We start from the raw sequence: 25,187 nt of genomic DNA, 5'->3' as shown, positions 1-25,187 counted from the left end.
GTATTTACCTGTCTAAAAGAGAAGGAATATAATATCTATTGTTTACAGGAAAACCATTCAACAATTTCAGATTACGTTTTGTGGAAAAAGAACTGGGGTGGGGCGAAATATATTTCTCCCATGGGCAAAGAAATTCAAAAGGGGTGATGGTTTTAATTAACAATAATTTTGATCCAAATGTGCAAATTGTCCAAACAGATCCTCAAGGTAGATGGATTATTTTAAATATGTTATTGGACAATAAACAGATATGGCTTATTAACCTATACGGTCCGAATAATGATGATCCAAGCTTCTTTGAAAATATATATAAGAATTTATCAAATCAACAAGCAACACTAGACTCTATTATTATGGTGGGAGATTTTAATACGGGTCTTAAATACCTCTATGGACCGGAAAGGAAATCACACTACAAACTATCACCCTCAGGCACTTAAGGAAATCATGAATGTCATGGATATATTGGAATTAGTGGATATATGGAGACTTAAATACACTGACCTAGTGAGATATACATGGCGGAGGCTTAATCAAGCTAGTCGTCTTGACTACTTTCTTATGCCATTCTCTCTGGCACCAAAAGTTTAATTGGAACAGCGACTGCGAGACAGGCCTAATTGCCCAACATCAGTATTGCTCTTATGGCTGAATGGAAGCAAGTCCCTGCTGCAATGTTACAACATCTAGTGGAAATCCTTCCCAGAAGAGTGGAGACTGTTATGGCATCAAAGGGGAGACCTACTCAATATTAATGGCTATCATTTTGAAATGAGATGTTCAACGAGCAGGTGTCCACGTACTTTTGGTTATGTTGTGTATTTTAGAAGCTTTTCACTGATAGCCGCAACTCAATCCGCTAGACCTATTGCCATGCACACTACCCAAATTGCAGGCTTTCCAAACATACTTGTGATTTTATCCAATCTACAGATATTTTAAGTAAGCTAATGATCCTCTGTGGCTATGTCATGCTACCGGTTGAAGTATTTTGAATGATTTGATTTAGACAGGAGTAATGATATACTTTTTGGCGAATCAATTTACTGCCAACTATATGTAGCCCATGTATCTGATGCTGTCTGCACAAAAATAGTATGACAAGCCATAATATTTTGGTCCATACACCATTAGAAACATGGTCTACACATACTGAGACAGAGGTGCGGTCTCGGTCAAACAAATTAACAATATTTCAATATTTTCTTCGAACAGGCAAAGAGGTAAGGTAGGGCAGGCCAGGCCCCATAAGACCCGCCCATAACGCCCTGCACACCACACACACACCTCTGGGGTCTGGGAAACTCCTTTCATGGCTAGGCATTCAGTCAACCGTTCAGACCTTCAGTCAGCAAACCAGTCAGGGATATTGATGAGCTTGTTGCTTGTTGTGCTTTCATTGAGGCAGTGATTTCTGAAGCTATCACAATTCTGTCAGTGGCAGTGAACTCAGCATGGTTGGTGGAGGCGAGGGTGGGAGGGAGGGAGGGAGGGAGGGAGGGAAGGAAGGAGGGAGGGAGGAGAGAGGAGAGAGAGCGAGAGAGAGGGTGGTGCCTCCTCAGAGAAGATCATAGTGCAGAGAGTAACAACACGAGCAGGGTGAGACTCGCACTTGGAAGAGAACGGAGAATACCTACCGTCGCCTCTCTGAAAGGAACAGCTGGGTTTGATTTATGAAACGGAAACAAACAGATTAAATGATTGAAGGAGTCACATCATAAAAAACAATCGCTATTTGCTGTCAAGGAGATATACCTAGATATAAGCTACCGAGAGAGGTTGGCTATTGGTGAGCAGGGTTGTTGGTTAACGGTAGGTTTATAGAGCACGAGCGCTGAAATAAGCCGAAGAGGGAGCGTTTTCAGAACCTTGGATAGAGCACGCGAGCGAGCGGGACCATGGCTCCAATGGTGACGAAAGAAATGCAGTTTGGTAAGTAGCTGGGATGGGAAAAAGGTCTTATTTGAGTGGGAGCAGCCAATAGTTGGTGGGAGAACTCGGGAAGCCCCTGTGTCTGTTATTTTGGTTGGTAATATTCAGTTGCGTCACAAATGGTACCCTATTCCCTATTTATTAAATGTATTTATCCTTTATTTATTTAGTAGATCATATTGAAAATATCCTGTCATATCCTAATGCACTGGGTTTGCCTACCCAGTTTGTGCTCTGACACTAAGCTAAGAATATCCATTTGTGTTGCTAACTTACCAAGCACCCCAGTCACTCATCTGATTAGATTACTATTTGAGATTAGTGATAGTTAATTCATCATTAATCAGTTAGATAAATCAATAAGCAAGTGAATCACGTTGTCTTCAAATCGCCATGACATTTAAATGTTTACGTCAAAAAGGCATTTTCTCTATTCATATTCAGTATATGTCATGACTCTATATGGGCCTTGATTAGTCAGTCATGTATTGGAGGAGTCACAGATTGTACTGTTATTATATGACAGTGTGATGTCTCTGGCACCCTATTCCCTATATAGTGCAATACTTTTGACCAGTGTCCGTATGGAATAAGGTGCCATTTGTGATACGACCCGAGATTGTGTTGTTATGCTGTCTCTGACTCAGACAGTGCATCAGTCAGTCAGCCAGTCAGTCATTCAGTCTATTAGTAATTAGTATTAAGCAGTGGGATTCTGACGCAGCTTGTCATTACATTCATCTACAGACCTAGTAAGACAAAGGAAGCTTCCGCACATTCACACACACACAGAGAGACACACACTCAACAGACAGACAATAGATCAACAGGAGGGAGGGACAGTTACAAAAACATGACAAAATTATTAATTTATCTTTCTCTCACTCCCTCCTCCTTCTCCCCTACTCTCTCTGTCCCCCCCCTTCTCCATAGCAGAGGTGCCGGTGAGTGTTGCCGTGGTGAGTGTGTTTGGCCTAGTGTCCTGCGTCTCCATCTTCGCCTGGATCTGCTGCCAACGTAAGAACACCAAGTCCCAAGGGACAACACCCTACAAGTTCATGCACATGCTCAAAGGCATCGACATCTACCCAGAGAGCCTCAGCGACAAGAAGTTAGACAGCAAGATCGACGTCAACGGAAACTGTAATGTCAACAGCACCAATGGTAAACAACAGCAACAAGTGGCCTCCAGCCCAGCAGAGGGCAGAACGGCCCTCCACCTCGACCTGGAAAAACAACAAGACCTGAACGACAACTTCACCACCAACGTCCAGATCCACACCAAGGTCCGCAGCTCCCCAGACTTGGACCTCCCCATGCCCCACCCAGGGTTCACCCAAACTGGGGTTAGAGACCTGGCCCTGGTCACCCCCACCAGTGGCAGTCTCTCCAGCCAGGCCACCACCCACACCCAAGGGGATGCGGACCACAACAAACCCCAGGACGGAGGCCCCGATGTCGGCCTTGGGACCCTCCACTTCTCCCTGGAGTACAACTCAGAGAAGAAGGCCTTCGTGGTTCACATTAAGGAGGCCCACGGGCTGACTCCGACCGACGATCAGTCCCTGACTTCTGACCCCTACATCAAGCTGACCCTGCTGCCTGAGAAGAAGCACCGGGTCAAGACCCGTGTCCTGAGGAAGACTCTGGACCCGGTGTTCGACGAGACCTTCAGCTTCTATGGGATCCCAATGGTCCGCGTGCAGGAGCTGTCGCTCCACTTCATGGTGCTCAGCTTCGATAGGTTCTCCCGTGATGAGGTTATTGGCGAGATGCTCATCCCATTGGCCGGGATCGACCTGACGGAGGGGCGTGTCCTGATGAGCCGCGAGATCATCAAGAAGAATGTCAGGGTAAGAGATAGTTACTTGGTTCATCATCATCATTATTATAATAGTCATCATCATTATAGTAATTATCATAGTAAGTCATCATCATCCCCATCATCATATTCATCATTCTCAGCTTTTACACCTTCACTACTATAGAGTACAGTAAAACAACCGCTCTCCATTCTAGCTCTGAGGGAATCATGATTACAATGACGGTGCACTATTAGTGTCTAATAGAAATTCTGCTTGGCATAATAACCCTTAGCATAATATGAATTAAATCCTCTTTGTAGTGAGAGTTTATACCTACAGTAATATGTAATATGATAATACAGCCTCCTGCAGTTAAATGTTGCAGGGTACTAATGGAATAACACAGTGAGAGTCCCAAATGGCACCCTATTCCCTCTAGTGTACTACTTTTGAGAGGACCTATATGGCTCTTGTCAAAAGTGGTGTACTATATAGGGAATAGGGTGCCATTTTGGACGCAGGCACAGTTTATGAATGTTATAAGATTGCAGGTACCATTGTGTCTTTAGAATCTCTAGATCATTCTAGAATAGATTATTCTAGAATTGATACTGATATTCTATCCTCTATGCAGCGCTGGGCTGGGCTGTTGCTGTCTTTTCCATATGATAAGTGAGGAGTAGTACTACGGTGAATGGAGAGAGTTGTAGGATCTATTGAATTGTATTGTACTGTGTACTGTGTACATTGGCGAGGGAGCGAGAGAGTGAGGCATATGTCTTGTGTAGTGTTGTGTGCCAAGCTTCTAGACTCTTCTACGCTGCTTGGTAAACCTGACTTTCTCTCTGCTGCTGCTCTGCTGCTTAGTAAAGGGACTGAGAAAAGGGCTTGGTTGTATTGTTGTTTCTTGGTTTTATGTTCTCCCTCTTTTCTAATGTTTACAAATGCATGAAGAGTTTATGTCCAAAATGCTATGTCCACATAATTGTTTGTTTACGGGTACCTTCATGATTGTGTAAAATATTACTGTTCTCAGATTTTTTTTATAATAGATTTTAGATGTGTATGAAAATGTTTTTTTTGTTGCTAAATGCTATTTAACATTGTTTAGCTGTAATGAATGTTTGTATGCTGTATAGTTGACTGTGATATGTGATTTTCTCACATTTATATCTAAAGAGGAATGCACTCACAGTAAGCCGCTTGTCACGTCCTGACCATAGACCATAGCCTGCATTTTCTATGGTAGAGTAGGTCAGGGTGTGACTAGGGGTGTTTAGTCTAGTTTATTATTTCTATGTGGGGTTCTAGGTTTATTTTTCTATGTTGGTGTTTGTGTATGATTCCCAATTAGAGGCAGCTGGTAATCATTGTCTCTAATTGGGGATCATACTTAAGTTGCATTTTTTCCACCTGTGGGTTATGGGATATTGTTTATGTTTAGTTGCTGGTTAGCACTGCATTGTCGTCACGGTTCGTTTATTCTTTAATTTGTTTTGTATTTGCTTAAAGTTTCACTTTCATTAAAAAATATGTGGAACTCAACATACGCTACGCCTTGGTCCGACCACTATTATTACGAACATCGTGACAAAATATCCCATCAACAACGGACCAAGCCGCGTGCCTGTTAGGTAATGGCATCCTGGTCTTTGGACGAGATAAGGGAGAGAACATCCTGGACTTGGGACGACATAGTGGCAGGAGAGAAGAGCCTGCAGTGGAAGCAGGCCGAGGCAGCGAAGGAGGTGCAACCATGACGCAAGCACAAGAGGTGTGGTTGGCAGAACCAGGTTTCAGACCAGAGCCAACTCCATGCACTTGCTTCAAGGAGTTTGTGACCGTTCAGGCACCATGTTATGCGGTGATACGCACTGTGTATTCAGTGCGCATTCACAGCCCGGTGCGCTCGGTGCCAGCTCCCCGTACTTGCCGTGCGAAAGTGAGCATCCAGCCAGGACGGGTTGTGCCGGCTCAGCGCTCCTGGTCTCCAGTACGCCTCCTCGGACCATGATATCCTGCGCCGGTTCTACGCACAGTGTTTCCAGTGCGCCTTCACAGCCCAGTGCGTCCTGTGCCAGCGCCCCGTACTTGCCGGGATAAAGTGAGCATCCAGCCAGGACGGGTTGTGCCAGTTCTACACTCTAGACCTCCAGTGCGCCTCCACAGTTCAGTACCTCCTGTGTCTCCTCCCTGCACTCGCTCTGAGATGCATGTCATCAGCCCGGTGCCAACTGTACCGGTCCCGCGCATCAGGCCTCCAGTGCACCTCCACAGTCCAGTACGTCCTGTGCCTCCTCCCTGCACTCGCCCTGTAGTGAGTGTCACCAGCCCGGTACCACCAGTGCCAGCCCCACGCACCAGGCTGCCTGCGACAAGCCCCAGTCCAGAGCTTCCGGCAACAGTTCCCAGTCCAGAGCTTCCGGCGACAGTTCCCAGTCCGGAGCCACCTGAGACGTTTCACGGTCCGGAGCCTCCTGAGACGTTTCACGGTCCGGAACCTAATGCGACGGTCCACGGTCCGGGAACTCCTGTGACGGTCCACGGTCCGGAATCTCCTGCGACGGTCCACGGTCCGGAAACTCCTGCGACGGTCCAAGGTCCGGAACCTCCTGCGACGGTCAACAGTTCGAAACCTCCAGCTCCATGGCCGAACCCTTCCCCTGCGCCGATGCCCAGTCTAAGCACGGCGTCCAGTCCAGCTCCAAGGCCGGAGTCTTCTTCTGCATTGGGGCCCAGTCCAGGCACAGCGTCCAGTCCCGCTCCATGGCTGGAGCCTTCCCCTGCGCCGATGCCCAGTCCAGACAAAGTGTTCAGCCTGGGTCCATGGCTGGATCCGCAGGATGAGTGGGTACTTCGCCCCGCACCAGAGCCGCCACCGACACTAGACACCCCCCCTAATCCTCCCTTTTTGTTTCAGGTTTTGCGGTCGGAATCCTCACCTTTGGTGGGGAGTACTGTCACATCCTGACCATAGAAAGCCTGTAATTTCAATGGTAGAGTAGGTCAGGGGGCAACTAGGGGGGTTTAGTCTAGTTTATTATTTCTATGTGGGGTTCTAGGTTTATTTTTCTATGTTGGTGTTTGTGTATGATTCCCAATTAGAGGCAGCTGGTAATCGTTGTCTCTAATTGGGGATCATACTTAAGTTGCATTTTTTCCACCTGTGGGTTATGGAATATTGTTTATGTTTAGTTGCTGGTTAGCACTGCATTGTCGTCACGGTTCGTTTATTCTTTATTTTGTTTTGTATTTGCTTAAAGTTTCACTTTAATTAAAATATGTGGAACTCAACATACGCTGCGCCTTGGTCCGACCATTATTATTACGAACATCGTGACACCGCTCTGGATAAGAGCATCTGCTAAATAATTAAAATGCCAAATGTAAATGTTTTACTTACAAATCTCATGTTACTGTATTGATATATTTAAAACAAACATTTTGATGCCACAAATGTATCATTTCCAAAAAATAAAATACATAAAAAATATAGTTATTTGTTACATTTGACTGTGTGTAACCTAGTATTACTAATTTCTCTGAAAGTGAGGCTTTACAGTGACTTCGGAAAGTATTCAGACCCCTTTACTTTTTCTACATTTTGTTACTTTACAGGCTTATTCTAAAATTGATTAAAATATACAGTACCAGTCAAGTTTGGACACACCTACTCATTCCAGGGTTTTTCTTTATTTTTTTAAAATTTTTTGACATTTCTATGAAATAGCACATATGGAATCATGTAGTAACCAAAAAAGTGTTAAACAAATCAAAACATATGAGATTCTTCAAAGTAGCCACACTTCGCCTTGATGACAGATTTGCAATCTCTTGGCATTCACTCAACCAGCTTCATGAGGTAGTCACCTAGAATGCTGTCTTACCAACAACGGCAACGATGAGACAGCCTATAGGGAGGAGGTCAGAGACCTGGTCATGTGGTGCAAGGACAACAACCTCTTGTTCAACGTGATCAAGACAAAAGAGATGACTGTGGACTACAGGAAAATGAGGACCGAGCACGCCCCCGTTCTCATCGACGGGGCTGTAGTGGAACAGGTTGAGAGATTCAAGTTCCTTGGTGTCCACATCACCAACAAACTACCATGGTCCAAACACACTAAGACAGTTGTGAAGAGGGCACGACAAAGCCTATTCCCCCTCAGGAGACTGAAAAGATTTGGCATGGGTCCTCAGAACCTTTAAAGCTTCTACAGCTGCACCATCGAGAGCATCCTGACTGGTTGCATCAATGCCTGGTATGGCAATTATTCGGCCTCCGACCACAAGGCACTACACAGGGTAGTGTACACAGTACATCACTGGAGCCAAGCTTCCTGCCATCCAGGATGGATGTCAGGAGAAGGCCCAAAAAATTGTCAAAGACTCTAGCCACCCGAGTCATAGAGTGTTCTCTCTGCTACCGCATGGCAAGAGGTACCGGAGAGGCAAATCGAGGTCCAAAGGCTTCTTAACAGCTTCCACCCCCAAGCCATAACACTCCTGAACAACTAATCAAAGGGCTACCCAGACCCCTCTTTTACACTGCTGCTACGCTCTGTTTATAATCTATGCATAGTCACTTTAACTCTACCTACATGTACTGCTGCGGTTGAATTATTTGTTACTTTTATTTTCTATTTTTACTTATCTATTTTTTTCTTAACACTCAATCATTCACTGTAATGTCTAAATTTGTATTTGGCGCATGTGACAAATAACATTTTATTTCATTTTAATTAACAGGTTTGCCTTGTTAAAAGTTAAATAGTGGAATTTCTTTCCTTCTTAATTGCGTTTGAGCCAATCAGTTGTGTTGTGACAAGGTGGGGTGGTATACAGAAGATAGCCCTATTTGATAAAGACCAAGTCCCATATTATGGCAAGAACAGCTCAAATAAGCAAAGAGAAACGACAGCCCATCATTACTTCACGACATGAAGGTCAGTGAATCTGGAAAATTTTAAGATCTTTGAAAGTTTCTTCAAGTGCAGTCGCAAAAATCATCAAGCGCTATGATTGATACTGGCAAACTGGCTCTGATGAGGACCGCCACAGGAAACGAGGTGAGGTGAGTTAACAGCCTCTGAAATTGGCAATTATCTGCATCTCAAATTGCACCTCACAGAGTTCAAGTAACAGACACATCTCAACATCAACTGTTCAGAGTAGACTGCGTGAATCAGACCTTCATGGTCGAATTGCTGCAAAGAAACCACTACTAAAGGACAACAATAATAAGAAGAGACTTGCTTGCACCAAGCAAAGGCAATTAGACCAGTGGAAATCTGTCCTTTGGTCTGATATGTCCAAATTTGAGATTTTGGTTCCAACCGCTGTGTCTTTGTGAGTCGCAGAGTAGGTGAATGGATAATCTGCCATTTGTGGTTCCCACCATGAAGCATGACACTGTCTGTAATTTATTTCGAATTCAAGGTACACTTAATCAGCATGGCTACCACAGCATCCTGCAGCGATAAGCCATCCCATCTGGTTTGTGCTGAATGGGACTATCATTTGTTTTTCAACAGGACAATAACCCAAAACACACCTCCAGTCTGTGTACGGGATATTTGACCAAGGAGAGTGATGGAGTGCTGCATCAAATGACCGGGTCTCCACAATCACCCTACAGTACCTCAACCCAATTGAGATAGTTTGGGATATGTTGGACCGAAGAGGGAAGGAAAAGCAGCCAACAAGTGCTCAGCATATGTGTGAACTCTTTCAAGACTGTTCGAAAGACATTCATCATGAAGCTGGTTGAGAGAATGCCAAGAGTGTGCAAAGCTGTCATCAAGGCAAAAGGTGGATACTTTGAAGAATCTAAAATATATTTAGATTTCTTTGACACTTTTTTCGTTACGACATGATTCCATATGTGTTATTTCATTGTTTTGATGTCTTCACTATTATTCTACAATGTAGAAAATAATGACAATTCAGAAAAACCCTTGAATGAGTAGGTGTGTCCAAACATTTGATTGGTACTGTGTATTTTTTCTCAGCAATCTACACACAACAGGTTATTTATTTTTGCTAATTTATTAAATATAAAAAAACGAAATACCTTATTTACATAAGTATTCAGAACCTTTGCTTTGTGAGTCGAAATTGAGTTCAGGTGCATCCTGTTTCTATTGATCATCCTAGAGATGTTAGTACATCTTGACTAGAGTCCACCTGTGGTATATTCAATTGATTGAACATGATTTGGAAAGGAACATACCTGTCTATATAAGGTCCCTCAGGGTATTAAAAAATGTCTGCTGCATTGAAGGTCCCCAAGAACACTATGGACTCCACCATTGTTAAATGGAGAAGTTTGGAACCACCAAGACTCTTCCTAGAGCTGGCCGCCCAGCCAAACTGAGCAATCGGTGGAGAAGGGCTTTGATCAGGGAGGTGACCAAGAACCCAATAGTCACTCTGACAGAGCTCTAGAGTTCCTCTGTGGAGATGGGAGAATCTTCCAGAAAGACAACAATCCCTGCAGCACTCCACCAATCAAACCTTTATGGTAGAGGGAAGCCACTCCTCAGTAAAATGCACATGACAGCCTGTTTGGAGTTTGCCGAAAGGCACCTAAAGACTCTCAGACCATGAGAAACACGATTCTCTGGTCTGATGAAACCAAGATGGAACTCTTTGGACTGAATGCCATGCGTCATGTCTGGAGAAAACCTGGCATCATCCCTACGGTGAAGCATGGTGATGGCAGCATCATGCTGTGGGGATGTTTTTCAGCGGCAGGTTACTGGGAGACTAGTCAGGATCGAGGCAAAGATGAACAGGGCAAAGTACAGAGAGATCGTTGATGAAAACCTGCTCCAGAGCGCTCAGGACCTCAGCCTGGGGCAAAGGTTCACCTTCCAACAGGACAATGACCCTAAGCACACAGACAAGACAACGCAGGAGTGGCTTCGGGACAAGTCTCTAAATGTCCTTGAGTAGCCCAGCCAGAGCCCGGACTTGAACCCGATCAAACATCTCTGGAGAGACCTGAAAATAGCTGTGCATCAACGCTCCCAATCCAACCTGACAAATCTTGAGAGGATCTGCAGGGAAGAATGGGAGGAACTCTCCAAATACAGGTGTGCCAAGCTTGTAGCTTATTACCCAAGAAGAAACAATGCTTTAATTGCTGCAAAAGGTGTAAAGAGTCTGAATACTTATGTCAATGTGATATTTCTTTCCTTTTCCTTTTTTTAGATATGTTTGCAAAATTTTCAAAAAACCTGTTTTTGCTTTGTCATTATATAGGGTATTGTGTCTAGATTGATGAGGGTAAAACAAACAATTGAATCCATTTTTTAATAAGGCTGTAATGTAACAAAATTTGGAAAAAAAGATTCTGAATACTTTCCGAGGTCACTGTATAGCATTTAGTAAAAATAAATACGTATCTGTCTCTCTGAAATGTAACTATAAAGTGATACATTTTAAACAAATACGTCTGTCATTGGACAACCCCATACCAGTACTAGATACTGCAAAAACACACCAATCTCATTCATAACTTCTTTAATAACCTCTTTGGGCTAGGGGGCAGTATTTTGACGTCCGGATGAAAAGTGGGCCCAAAGTAAACTACCTGTTACTCAGGTCCAGAAGCTAGGATATGCATATTATTGGTAGATTTGGAAAGAAAACACTCTTACGTTTCGAAAACTGTTAACATAATGTCTGTGAGTATAACATAACTTATTTAGCAGGTGAAACCCCAAGGACAAACCATCCAAAAAATAATAATTCGGCCTACCACTGTTTTCAATGGCTGTCACTTTTATTATAAGGCAAAATCCTCTCAGATTGCAGTTCCTAGGGCTTCCACTAGATGTCAACAGTCTTTAGAAAGAGTTTCAGGCTGGTTTTGGGAAAATTAGTTAGAAATTGTAGTTTTTCTAGGTGGCTCTAGTGTTTCCATACTCGTGGATGGAAGCGCGTTGTTTGTTATTTATCTCCGGTAAAGACAATAACGATTCTCCATCTTAAATTGTATCGTTTATTTATGTATTAGGGTACCTGAGGTTTGATTATAAATGTTTGACTTGTTTGGAAAAGTTTATAAGTAACATTTGGGATTAATTTTGTATGCATTTTGATGGAGGGAAACCGGTGGATTATTGACTGAAGTGCACCAGCTAAACTGAGTGTTTATGGATATAAAGAAGGACTTTATCGAACAAAAGGACCATTTGTGATGTAACTGGGACCTTTTGGAGTGCCAAAAGAAGATGATCTTCAAGGGTAGGGAATTTATCATATCGCTATTTCTGACTTTTGTGTTGCACCTGCCTGGTTGAAAAATGTTTTTCATTGGTTTGTATGCGGAGCGCTGTCCTCAGATAATCGCATGGTGTGCTTTCACTGTAAAGCCTTTTTGAAATATGACACAGCATCTGGATTAACAAGAAGTTAAGCTTTATTTTGATGTATTACACATGTATTTTCATGAATGTTAAATATTTATATTTCTGTAGTTTGAATTTCGCGCCCTGCAATTTCACCGGATGTTGTCGAGGTATCCCGCTAGCGGCACGTCTAGCCGTAACAGGTTTTAAACAATAAACATAGATATATACAGTGGGGCAAAAAAGTATTTAGTCAGCCACCAATTGTGCATGTTCTCCCACTTAAAAAGATGTGAGAGGCCTGTAATTTTCATCATAGGTACACTTCAACTATGAAAGACAAAATGAGAAAAAAAATCCAGAAAATCACATTGTAGGATTTTTTATGAATTTATTTGCAAATTATGGGGGGAAATAAATATTTGGTCACCTACAAACAAGCAAGATTTCTGGCTCTCACAGACCTGTAACTTCTTATTTGAGAGGCTCCTCTGTCCTCCACTCGTTACCTGTATTAATGGCACCTGTTTGAACTTGTTATCAGTATAAAAGACACCTGTCCACAACCTCAAACAGTCACACGCCAAACTCCACTATGGCCAAAACCAAAGAGCTGGCAAAGGACACCAGAAACAAAATTGTAGACCTGTACCAGGCTGAAAGACTGAATCTGCAATAGGTAAGCAGCTTGGTTTGAAGAAATCAACTGTGGGAGCAATTATTAGGAAATGGAAGACATGCAAGACCACCCATAATCTCCCTCAATCTGGGGCTCCACGCAAGATCTCACCCCGTGGGGTCAAAATTATCACAAGAACGGTGAGCAAAAATCCCAGAACCACACGGGGGGACCTAGTGAATGACCTACAGAGAGCTGGGACCAAAGTAACAAAGCCTACCATCAGTAACACATTACGCCACCAGGGACTCAAATCCTGCAGTGCCAGACGTGTCCCCCTGCTTAAACCAGTACATGTCCAGGCCCGTCTAAAGTTTGCTAGAGAGCATTTGGATGATCCAGAAGAAGATTGGGAGAATGTCATATGGTCAGATGAAACCAAAATATAACTTTTTGGTAAAAACTCAACTCGTCGTGTTTGGAGGACAAAGAATGCTGAGTTGCATCCAAAGAACACCATACCTACTGTGAGGCATGGGGGTGGAAACATCATGCTTTGGGGTTGTTTTTCTGCAAAGGGACCAGGACGACTGATCCGTGTAAAGGAAATAATGATTGGCGCCATGTATTGTGAGATTTTGAGTGAAAACCTCATTCCAACAGCAAGGGCATTGAAGATGAAACGTGGCTGGGTCTTTCAGCATGACAATGATCCCAAACACACCGCCCGGGCAACGAAGACTTACAGAAAACATTTGACCTCTGTCATTGCCAACAAAGGGTATATAACAAAGTATTGAGATAAACTTTTGTTATTGACCAAATACTTATTTTCCACCATAATTTGCAAATAAATTCAATAAAAATCCTACAATGTGATGTTCTTTTCTCATTTTGTCTGTCATAGTTGAAGTGTACCTATGATGAAAATTACAGGCCTCTCTCATCTTTTTAAGTGGGAGAACTTGCACAATTGGTGGCTGACTAAATACTTTTTTGCCCCACTGTAGATAGTTAGACACAAATATGAATGCAACATGCAGCAATTTCACAGATTTTAATGAGTTACAGGTCAAATAAGGATTGAAAAGGAATTTAAATAAATTTATAAAGCCCTAATCTATGGATTTCACATGACTGGGAATACAGACATGCATCTGTTGATAACAGATACCGTTTGCCTCATGCAGTGCGACACATTTCCTTAGAGCATAGAGTTGACCAGGCTGTTGGAATGTTGTCCGACTCCTCTTCAATGGCTGTGCGAAGTTGCTGGATATTGGCGGTAGGCCGCCCCCAGGTGGTGCGGGTAGGAAACAACACCTACACTCCGCTGATCCTCAACACTGGGGCCCCACAAGGGTGCGTTCACCGAATGACCTACCGAGCCGAAACTCTGGATTTGGGGTCACCTCACATAGGCCTACACAAAATATCAGAACTGGACCCGCAGCTGGAACGTAACTACGTGTTTTACATTTTTATTATGGTTTCAACAAAAGGCGCTGTAAATTATGGGCCTGCTCTGAAATATGTGATAGTTGGCTTCTAAAAGAGTTGAAAAAAGTGGGTTTGGTGTCAGAATGGTATCTAATTGACTGATGGACGCTGACTTGCTGACTGACTTTTGTACATTTGCAATATGTTTAACGTTTCTAGCACAGGCGTTCCGCTAGCGGAACCCCTCGACAACATTCCACTGAAAAGGCAGTGCATGAAATTCAAAAATATTTTATTGAAATATGTAACTTACACACATCAACAAGATATACTACCCACCACTGCAACATGTATCCTCTCGTTGGCTGGCCCTCGCTACATATTCGTCGCCAAACCCACTGGCTCCAGGTCATCTATAAGTCTTTGCTAGGTAAATCCCCGCCTTATCTCAGCTCACTGGTCACCATAGCAACACCCACCCGTAGTCCACGCTCCAGCAGGTATATTCACTGGTCATCCCCAAAGCCAACACTTCCTTTGGCCGCGTTTCCTTCCAGTTCTCTGCTGCCAATGACTGGAACGAATTGCAAAATCACTGAAGCCGGAGACTTATGTCTCCCTCTCTAACTTTAAGCATCAGCTGTCAGAGCAGCTTACCGATAACTGTACCTCTACACAGTCAATCTGTAAATAGCACACCCAACTCATCCCCATATTGTCATTTATCTTCTTTCTCTTTTGCACGCCGGTATCTCTACTTGCACATCATCATCTGCACATCTATCACTCCAGTGTTAATGCTAAATTGAATTTTTTCACCTCTATGGCCTATTTATTGTCTTTACCTTCCTAATCTTCTCCATTTGCACACACTGTACAGAGATTTTTCTATGTGTTATTGACTGTACGTTTGTTTATGTGTAACTCTGTGTTGTTGTTTTTGTAGCACTGCTTTGCTTTATCTTGGCCAGGTCGCAGTTGTAAATGAGAACTTTGTTCTCAACTGGCCTACCTGGTTAAATAAAGTTGGAATAAAATAAATAAAAAGTCCGGAGACTGAGATGGCCATTGCAAAATGTTGATTCCTTTTTAAAATGACCTGATCAGTTTTTCACAACAAAACACCAGAAAATGGCCAAAAAGTATTGTACCACCTCACCTGCATTTACACTATGTTTTGACTATTTTGTTCAACGTATCTTTTGAAAAAAATATTTAAAAAGGAATCAACATTTTGCAATGGCCATCTCAGTCTCCGGACTTGAACCAATTTGAAAATCTGTGGTTTGCATTGAAGCACAGATGAAGGATATCAATGATCTGGAAAGATTTGCTAAAGAGGAATGGTCTAAGATACCTCCCAATGTTTTCTTCTCAAAAAACATTTTTGAACAAGGCTCAGTGCCATTAGGTAACATATTGAAAACAGGGGTGCCAATAATTTTGACCCCTTATCTTTTTTAGAAAAAGGTATTACTTGTATTAATTAATTTCTCTGAGAAATTGTATTGGTATAAAATAATATAATTTTGCCTTTTTTGCCATATATTATAGTTTTTTTAACTTATATTTATCAAGGGTGCCAATCATTTTGGAACTGACTGCATATATCTCTACTTTATAACTTGGTGTAAATATCACAGTTCATCATCATCATCATAATGTCAGTGAAAACGCAATCTTCCTCGTCACTAGTCAGTACCTTGCTCGGGTTTTGTTTTGATATTATGGTGGGGAATTTCTCTCTCCATCTGTCCTCCTTCCACCTCTCCCCCCCTCTCCATCTCTGTTTATAGAGGAGTGCAGGTCGGGGGGAGCTGCTGTTGTCTCTGTGTTACCAGTCTACCACCAGTACTCTAACAGTCGTGGTGCTGAAGGCTCGCCACCTGCTGAAGACCGACAACCACAGGCCCTCAGGTACATACAGACCCCCCCCCCCCACACAAACACACACACGCAAATGTAAGTATGTACACAAGCATGCACACACACGCACGCGCACACACACACACACAAATCATGTATACAAACGTCCTCATTGAAATAATGCTTAATTCCTCCTGAAAAGTGATGAAATTAAAAGCTATTTTATCATGTATACTTGCATGCCTTTGGTATGTCATAGAATAAAACAAATAAGCTGTGAAAAGAGATTAATTATTGCTTATTCTACAAAGATATTCTAAAATGGCGCAACACATTTGTTGGTACCCCTTAGAAAAGATAATAAATAATTGGATTATAGTGATATTTCAAACTAATTTGTTTCTTTAGTCAGTATCACACGTCTATAATCTTGTAATCAGTCATTCAGCCTATTTAAATGGAGAAAAGCAGAAGTTGTGCTGTTTGGTATCATTGTGTGCGCCACACTGAACATGGACCAGAGAAAGCAAAGGAGAGATTTGTCTGAGGAGATCAGAAAGAAAATAATAGACAAGCATGGGAAAGGTAAAGGCTACAAGACCATATCCAAGCAGCTTGAAGTTCCTGTGACAACAGTTCCAAATAGTATTAAGAAGTTTAGGTCCCAACCTCTCTGGGCACGGCCGCAAGAGGAAAATCGACCCCAGATTGAAAAGAAGGATTTAGGGAATGGTAGAAAAAGAAGCAAGGATAACTGCCAAATAGATACAAGCTGAACTCCAAGGTGAAGGTACGTCAGTTCCTAATTGCACCATCCGTCACTTTTTGAGTGAAAGTGGGCTCCATGGAAGAAGACCCAGGAGGACTCCACTTTTGAAAGAAAAACATAAAAAAGCCAGACTGGAATTTGCTAAAATGCATATTGACAAGCCACAATCCTTCTGGGAGAATGTCCTTTGGACAGATGAGTCAAAACTGGAGCTTTTTGGCAAGTCACATCAGCTCTATGGTCACAGATGAAAAAATGAAGCTTTCAAAGAAAAGAACACCATACCTACAGTGAAACATGGAGGAGGCTCGGTTCTGTTTTGGGTATATTTTGTTGGGCCTTGCACAGGGTGCCTTGAATTTGTGCTGGGCACAATGAAATCTCAAGACTATCAAGGCATTCTGGAGCGAAGCGTACTGCCCAGTGTCAGAAAGCTCGGTCTCAGGCGCAGGTCATGGGTCCTCCAACAGGAGAATGACCCAAAACACACAGCTAAAAGTACCCAAGAATGTATATGTTACCTTTATTTTACTAGGCAAGTCAGTTAAGAACAAATTCTTATTTTCAATGATGGCCTAGGAACAGTGGGTTAACTGCCTGTTCAGGGGCAGAACGACAGATTTGTACCTTGTCAGCTCGGGGATTCGAACTTGCAACCTTTCGGTTACTAGTCCAACACTCTAATCACTAGGCTACCCTGCCGCCCCATATCAACAAAACATAGGACTATTCTGAAGTGGCCTTCTATGAGTCCTGATCTGAATCCTATCGAACATCTATGGAAAGAGCTGAAACTCTAAAAGTCTCATTGAGAGCTACAGAAAACGTTTGATTGCAGTGATTGCCTCTAAAGGTTGTGCAAGAAAATATTAGGTTAAGAGTCCCATCATTTTTGTCCATGCCATTTTAATTTGTTTTATTATTTACAATATTATGTTGGATAAAAAAAATCTAAAGCAAAGTCTGATTTCTATGAAATATGGAATCAACAGTATTTTAATTAAATGTTAAAATCATACATGTATTACAGTATATACAGTACCAGTTAAAAGTTTAGGCACACCTACTCATTCAAGGATATTTCTTTATTTTTACTATTTTCTATATTGTAGAACAATTGTGAAGACATCAAAACTATGAAATAACATATATGGAATCCTGTTGTAAGCCAAAAAAGTGTTAAACAAATCAAAATATTTTTTATATTTGAGATTCTTCAAAGTAGCCACACTTTGCCTTGATGACAGCTTTGCACACTCTTCTCTCAACCAGCTTCATGAGGAATGCTTTTCCAATAGTCTTGAAGGAGTTCCCACATATGCTGAAGACTTGTTGGCTGCTTTTCCTTCACTCTTCGGTCCAACTCATCCCAAACCATTTCAATTGGGTTGAGATCGGGTGATGCAAGTCACTGATCATCACACCCTCCTTGGTCAAATATCCTTTACACAGTCTGGAGGTGTGTTTTGGGTCATTGTCCTTTTGAAAAACAAGTGATCGTCCCACTAAGTGCAAACCAGATGGGATGGCATATCGCTGCAAAATGTTGTGGTAGCCATACTGATTATGTGTGCCTTGAATTCTAAATAAATCACAGACAGTGTCACAAGCAAAGCACCCCCACAACATCACACCTCCTCCTCCAAGCTTCACGGTGAGAACCACACATGCGGAGATCATCCGTTCACCGATTCTGCATCACACAAAGACACGGCGGTTGGAACCAAAAATCTCAAATTTGGATTTATCAGACCAAAGGACAGATTTTCCACTGATGTTTTGTCCATTGCTTGTATTTCTTAGTCCAAGCAAGACTCTTCTTATTATTTGTGTCCTTTAGTAGTGGTTTCTTTGCAGCTATCCGACCATGAAGGCCTGATTTACGCAGTCTCCTCTGAACAGTTGATGTTGAGATGTGTCTGCTACTTGAACTCTATGAAGCATTTATTTTGGCTGCAATCTGAGGTGTAGTTAACTCTAATCAACTTATTCTTTGCAGCAGAGGTAACTCTGGATCTTCCTTTCCTGTGGCGGTTCTCATGAGAGCCATGGTTTTTGAGAGTGCACTTGAAGAAGCTTTAAAAGTTCTTGAAATTTTCCAGATTGACAGACCTTCATTTCTCTTTGCTTATTTGAGCTGTTCTTGACATAATATGGACTTGGGTCTTTTACCAAATAGGGCTATCTTCTGTATACCACCCCTACCTTGTCACAACACAACATATTTTCTCAAACACATTAAGATGGCAAGAAATTCCACAAATGAACTTTTAACAATGCACACCTGTTCATTGAAAAGCATTTCAGGTGAATACCTCATGAAGCTGGTTGAGAGAATGCCAAGTTGTTCAAAGCTATCATCAAGGCAAAGCTTGGCTACTATGAAGAATCTCAAATATATTTTGATTTGTTTAACACTTTTTGGTTACTACATGATTTCATGTGTTATTTCCTAGTTTTAATGTCTTCACTATTATTATACAATGTAGAAAATAGTAAAAATAAAGAAAAACCCTTCAATAAGTAGATGTGTCCAAACTTTTGACTGGTACTTGACTGGTTTTTGTAGTGGGGACAGTAAAATGTTATCTCATTGGGGAGATTTATGTAGGCATCAAAGGAAGCTGGTGGGAGCTATAGGAGGACGGACTCATTGTAATGGCTGGAATGGAATAATGGAACGGTATCAAACACAAACATATATAAACTACATGTTTGACTGCATTCCATTAATTCCATTACAATGAGCCCTTCCTCCAATAGCTCATCTCACCAGCCCCCTCTGGTAGACATAAAATGTGCAGTATGAGCTACTCCAGGAACTGACGTTATAGGCTCAGTGCTGACCCCTCTCATTGAGTAGCTCAAGTTGAAGCCTGACCGGGGTACTACAGGCTGCCATTGGCAACTAAATGATCCTCCTAAATTATTCTGTGTGCGATAATAGATTCTAATTATTACTTTTTACACGGAAACTGACCATGAAGATTGCCATTATAGTGAATGGTGAATCCTGTTTTCTGCAAACAATGCCTGCAGTACGGCAGTCAGTCTTGAACTTTGTGGCTTCAATGAGAGGGTGCAGTCATTCTCACCTGACACACACATACAAAAATATAAGTATGCACACACGTAAGAACATACTCATACACACAAGAATGTGCACACACAGATACATACGCGCACACAGAGACATGCACACACAGACCCAGGATACTAGGAACAAAATGATTCTCTCAGTAATGAGACACTCAGCCCCTTCAGGAGTACTTATGGGCTGAGTTTCCAAATGGCACCCTATTCCCTACATAGTGCACTACTTTTGACCTGAGCCAGTGGGCCCTCGTCAAAATTAGTGCGCTATTTAGGGAGTAGGTTGTCATTTGGGACACAGGCCAAATACTCTTATACAAGTTGTAATGACAGAGACTGAGGTAATGTAATCTTGTAATAAAAACACTTTACATAAAACAGAGTCTTAGCCATACCACAGTGTTTGGTCACACTTTCTTTGGATAGTCCGGATAGTACTACCAACAAACTGAGCCAGTCAATGCCACACACACGCATGTACATGTATACCACCGTATTGATCCATTGTGCCATTTTCAGAGCTGTGCTATGAATTCTATTCACTCTGCCTCTCTCTCTCTCCTTCATCTCATCCCTTCCTACATCTATCCTTCCTTCCCACTCTCCTTCCCTCCAGACCCATATGTGAAAGTCAACCTCTTCAAAGGGAAGAAGCGTGTCAGTAAAAAGAAGACCCATGTGAAAAAGTGTTCCCCCAACCCTGTGTTCAACGAGCTGTTTGTGTTCGACATAGCCTCTCAGGAGGGGCTGAAGGAGACCAGCGTAGAGCTCCTGCTCATGGACTCTGAGTCTCCACCAACCAGGCGTGGGGACTCCTCCCATTCCCCCAATCCCATTTTGGGGCGCCTGATCCTGGGTACGGCTTCTGCCGGCACCCCCGGGGAGCACTGGAGGGAGATCTGCGACCACCCGCGCCGGCAGATTGCCAAGTGGCACATCCTGTCCGAAGACTAGGGTTTTTGTTGAGGCTCCGCCGTCAAGGTTACAGCGGAGCTACGGTTATTTGGGGGGGGGGGGGTGTCGACAGCGACGGGCATTGCCTAACAACAGGTAGATTTTAACGTGACCAACACCCAAGGAACTATTGATAAGTGAAAGGGGGGAGGGGTGTTCATTCTAAATTATGTAATTAATCAATCAATCAGTTATTCAATCAATTTATCGATCATTGAAATTGTTTGGTTATGGTGACCGAGAAACCCAATCATTCGTCTATGATCCCATAGACTGTCACCACAACGACCCCCGGCAATGTAGCTCTCTATCTCCATGGCAACATCATCTGATCGTCACGGCAACCTTGTGCAGTGCAGAATGTCCTAGTAACTGTCGCTAACTTCTACTATTATTACTATAAACATTACTCCTTTGTACGACAAAAAACATTTTATTATTACTACTGATGTATAAAGATGTGGATTATCAAAACTTTATTTTATAAATATGCTATCTTTTATTTATCAAATGTTATATATTTTTTTTCCTTTCGTTTTTGTACTCTTCTGAGTGAGTTCCTGAGTATGTTTTGTAAGTAAAAGTGGTATTTCATATCATTGCATCCCAGAGGGGCGAGACAAGCCTAAATTAGGTGACAGAAACGAAGCTTGGATTGCATAAAGGACATTGTGCTTGTGTATTTAGGTCAGAAGGGATGAGAGGCATTGTGTATTCTGTCTTTACTGTGAGCACAAAGACAGCTTGAAATGTACATGTACCTTAATATAAAACATGGCAAGTTCTGAGAAAAGCACCTCAATCGGTTGTGTTTTATTTCAATGTTTCACAAAAACATCCTTAAAATACACATAAGTTTAACATCCTGTACACAAACCATGCACCCTGAACTCCAATTCCCAGTTTGCCTGTACAGAAAATTATAAAGTTTCAGAATCTAATGAATGTTCTAGAATTAAATAAACATTCTAGAATCTAATGAACGTTCTTGAATCTATTGAACATTCTATATAATCTAGTCAATATATTCCCTTCAATTCCACTGGCCTGTCCTTAGAAAACCTTGAAGATGACATCACTCCCTCCCTGAGAGGATGATGTAATCAGTGAGAAGGTAGCTACCCTCAGATGATATCATGGCACTGTAGAATTTAATATCAGCTAAGTGCTGCACGATGAGGTACAGTTGGCACAGCGCCCACACTTGTTCCCTTCCTCCCTCACTCTCTCCCTCATGCTCTGTCTCTATTTTTGACTCTTTGCTATCCATCCTTGCTCTCCTTATCTCACTCTCTCTTTTTCTCGCTCACTCTCCAATTAGCGTCATTAGCATCAAGACTATACCATATCTAATACTTCTATTACTGTACATTGCATTTTAGTTACACTGTTTATACACACTGAATGTTTATTTAAATATTGGATTCTTGACATAGCTCACTCTAATACACTATATATACACAATAGTATGTGGACACCCCTTCAAATGAGTCGATTTGACTATTTCAGCCACATCAGTTGCTTACAGGTGAACAAAATCAAGCACACAGCCATGCAATCCCCATAGACAAACATTAGCAGTAGAATGGCTTTACTGATGAAGAGCTCAGTGACTTTCAACATGGCACCATCATAGGATGGCACCTTTCCAACAAGGTAGTTTTTTCAAATTTCTGCACTGCTAGAGCTGCCCCGGTCAACTGTAAGTGCTGTTATTGTGAAGTGGAAATGTTTAGGAGCAACAACGGCTCAGCCACGAAGTGGTAGGCTACACAAGCTCACAGAACAGAGCTCACAGATCGTCTGTCCTCAGTTGCAGAACTCACTACAGAGTTCTAAAATGCCTCTGGAAGCAACCTCGGCACAATAACTGTTCCCCAGGAGCTTCATGAAATGGGTTTCCATGGCCGAGCAGCCGCACAGAAACCTAAGATCACCATGCCAAGTGTAAGCATGAGTGGTGTAAAGCTCACCTCCATTGGACTGAGTGGAAACACATTTTCAGGAGTGATGAATCACATTTCACCATCTGGCAGGCCAAAGGATGAATCTGGGTTTGTCAGTCGCTAGGAGAACACTACCTGCCTGAATGCATAGTGCCAACTATAAAGTGTGGTGGAGGAGGAATATTGATCTGGGGCTGTTTTTCATGGTTTGGGCTAGTCCCCTTAGTTCCAGGGAAGGGAAGTCAACACTACAGCATACAATGACATTCTAGACAATTCTATGCTTCCAACTTTGTGGGAACAGTTTGGGGAAGGCAGTTCCCTGTTTCAGCATGACAACAGACTTGGTTTGTCGAGATCGGTGTGGAATAACTTGACTGGCCTGCGCAGAGCCCTGATCTTAACCCCATGAATGAATTGGAACGCCGACTGCGAGCCAGGCCTAACCGCCCATCGTCAGTTCCCGATCCTCACTAATGCTCGAGGCTGAATGGAAGCAAGTCCCCGCAGTAATGTTTATACAGGTAAAGCCTTCCCAGAAGAGTAGAAACTGTTATAGCAGCAAAGGGGGGACGAACTCCATATTAATGCCCATGATTTAGGAATGAGATGTTCGACGAGCAGGTGTCCACATACTTTTTTCATGTAGTGTATATACTGAACTACTGTACATACATATCTTAGTATACAGCGCCTTCAGAAAGTATTCCCATCAATTGACTTTTTGCGTTATAGCCTGAATTTAAAATTGATTAAATTGACACTAGACACTAGACACTAGGAGACAAATTCACTTTCAGCAGGACATTAACCTAAAACACAAGGCCAAATGTACACTGGAGCTGCTTACCAAGACACCATTGAATAACAAGCAAATATTTTACAATCCAAGTCCAAGCTATTAGAGACTTATTCAGAAAGACTCTGTAATCACTGCCAAAGGTGATTCTAACATGTTTTGACTCAGGTGTGTGAATCCTTATGTATATGAGATTTCTGTATTTCATTTGTAATAAATTAGCCAAAAATAAAATAAACATGGATTCACTTTGTCATTATGGGGTATTGTGTGTAGATGGGTGAAATGTTTTATTATCCATTTTGAATTCAGGCTGTAACAACATGTGGAATTAGGTCAAGGGGTATGAATACTTTCTGAACGCACTGTTTCTTGTGTAAATTCATCATTAGATTAGTTGTTTCCCGACATTTCTTGATTTCTTGATTATTTTATTGTTTATTATTTGTGTACTTGTTTGACATTTCACTGCATTGTTAGGAGCTGTGTATACAGATAAAAATATATAATATACATTTTTTTTCAACCTTTATTTAACTTGGCAAGTCAGTTAAGAACAAATTCTTATTTACTGTGACGGCCTACCCCGTGCCAATTTTGCGCCGCCCTAAGGGACTCCCAATCACAGCCAGGTGTGATACAGCCTGGGTTCAAACCAGACACTGTAATGATGCCTCTTGCACTGAGAAGCAGTCCCTTAGACCGCAGCGCCACTTAGGAGCCCAAGTGATAGACACAGTCATACTTTTTGTTCACAGCCTGAAGCTCACAAATACTTATCCGCTTAGCTGTGTAGAGAGCTCTTTATCTTATTCACTAATGGGCCTATTCAGACGTATGCCTTTCCTATGCATGCTTTTCCTAAGCACTTCTCAGAATTTGGTATTCAGACTTACCTTTATCAGTCACGTAAATGTGCTCTGCTGGTGAGGCTCGACTCTTAAGGACCCGCACCCTTTTTCCAATTTTGGCCTAAAATGACATACCCAGATCTAACTCCCTGTAGCTCAGGCCCTGAAGCAAGGATATACGTATTCTTGGTACCATTTGAAAGGAAACACTTTAAAATTTGTGGAAATGTTAAAGGAATGTAAGAGAAAATAACACAGTAGATCTGGTAGAAGATAAATTAAAAAGCAACCGTTCTTTTGAATTGTTTTTGTACCATCATCTTTGAATGCAAGAGAAAGGCCATAATGTATTATTCCAGACCAGGTGCAATTTAGATTTTGGCTACTAGAAGGCAGCAGTGTATGTGAAACGTTTTATGTCTAATTTAATTAATAACTTCAAACAATAGCATGGTATTAATTTCACTGTAATAGCTACTGTAAATTGGACATTGGACAAGAATTTAAGCTTTCCAATATCAGATATGTCTATGTCTTGGGAAATGTTCTTGTTTACTTACAACCTCATGCTAATCGCATTAGCCTACGTTAGCTCAACCGTCCCATGGAAGGGACACCGATCCCGAAGAAACATTTACATAAGTATTCAGACCTTTAACTTAGTACTTTGTTGAAGCACCTTTGGCAGTGATTACAGCATCAAGTCTTCTTGGGTATGACGCAATAAGTTTTGCACACCTGTATTTGGGGTGTTTC

At 42.1% G+C, this 25,187-nt stretch overlaps 1 protein-coding gene across 1 annotated transcript; it reads left to right on the top strand.

Annotated features, from left to right (window-relative positions):
• Positions 1-1,553: 1,553 nt before the first annotated feature.
• syt4 (synaptotagmin IV) lies at positions 1,554-21,631 on the top strand. The gene is made up of 4 exons (XM_029666413.2): positions 1,554-1,932; positions 2,869-3,785; positions 15,950-16,070; positions 20,498-21,631. The coding sequence occupies exons 1-4, from the start codon at positions 1,899-1,901 to the stop codon at positions 20,833-20,835; spliced, it is 1,410 nt and encodes a 469-aa protein (XP_029522273.1). The 5' UTR covers positions 1,554-1,898; the 3' UTR covers positions 20,836-21,631.
• Positions 21,632-25,187: the final 3,556 nt, after the last annotated feature.

Source organism: Oncorhynchus nerka, linkage group LG8 (genome assembly GCF_034236695.1).
Source record: "Oncorhynchus nerka isolate Pitt River linkage group LG8, Oner_Uvic_2.0, whole genome shotgun sequence".
In the NCBI taxonomy this organism is placed as follows: domain Eukaryota; kingdom Metazoa; phylum Chordata; class Actinopteri; order Salmoniformes; family Salmonidae; genus Oncorhynchus; species Oncorhynchus nerka.
The sequence above is the reverse complement of the archived record's forward strand: the minus strand, read 5'-3'. Positions and strand labels throughout refer to the sequence as shown.

What these genes read in the sequence shown, in the direction of transcription:
- syt4 (XM_029666413.2), top strand. Translation starts at nt 1,899, where the DNA reads ATGGCTCCAATGGTGACGAAAGAAATGCAGTTTG. An exon ending in TCATCAAGAAGAATGTCAGG is followed by an intron (nt 3,786 to 15,949) that starts GTAAGAGATAGT and finishes CTCTGTTTATAG; the next exon opens with AGGAGTGCAGGTCGGGGGGA. An exon ending in CGACAACCACAGGCCCTCAG is followed by an intron (nt 16,071 to 20,497) that starts GTACATACAGAC and finishes CCTTCCCTCCAG; the next exon opens with ACCCATATGTGAAAGTCAAC.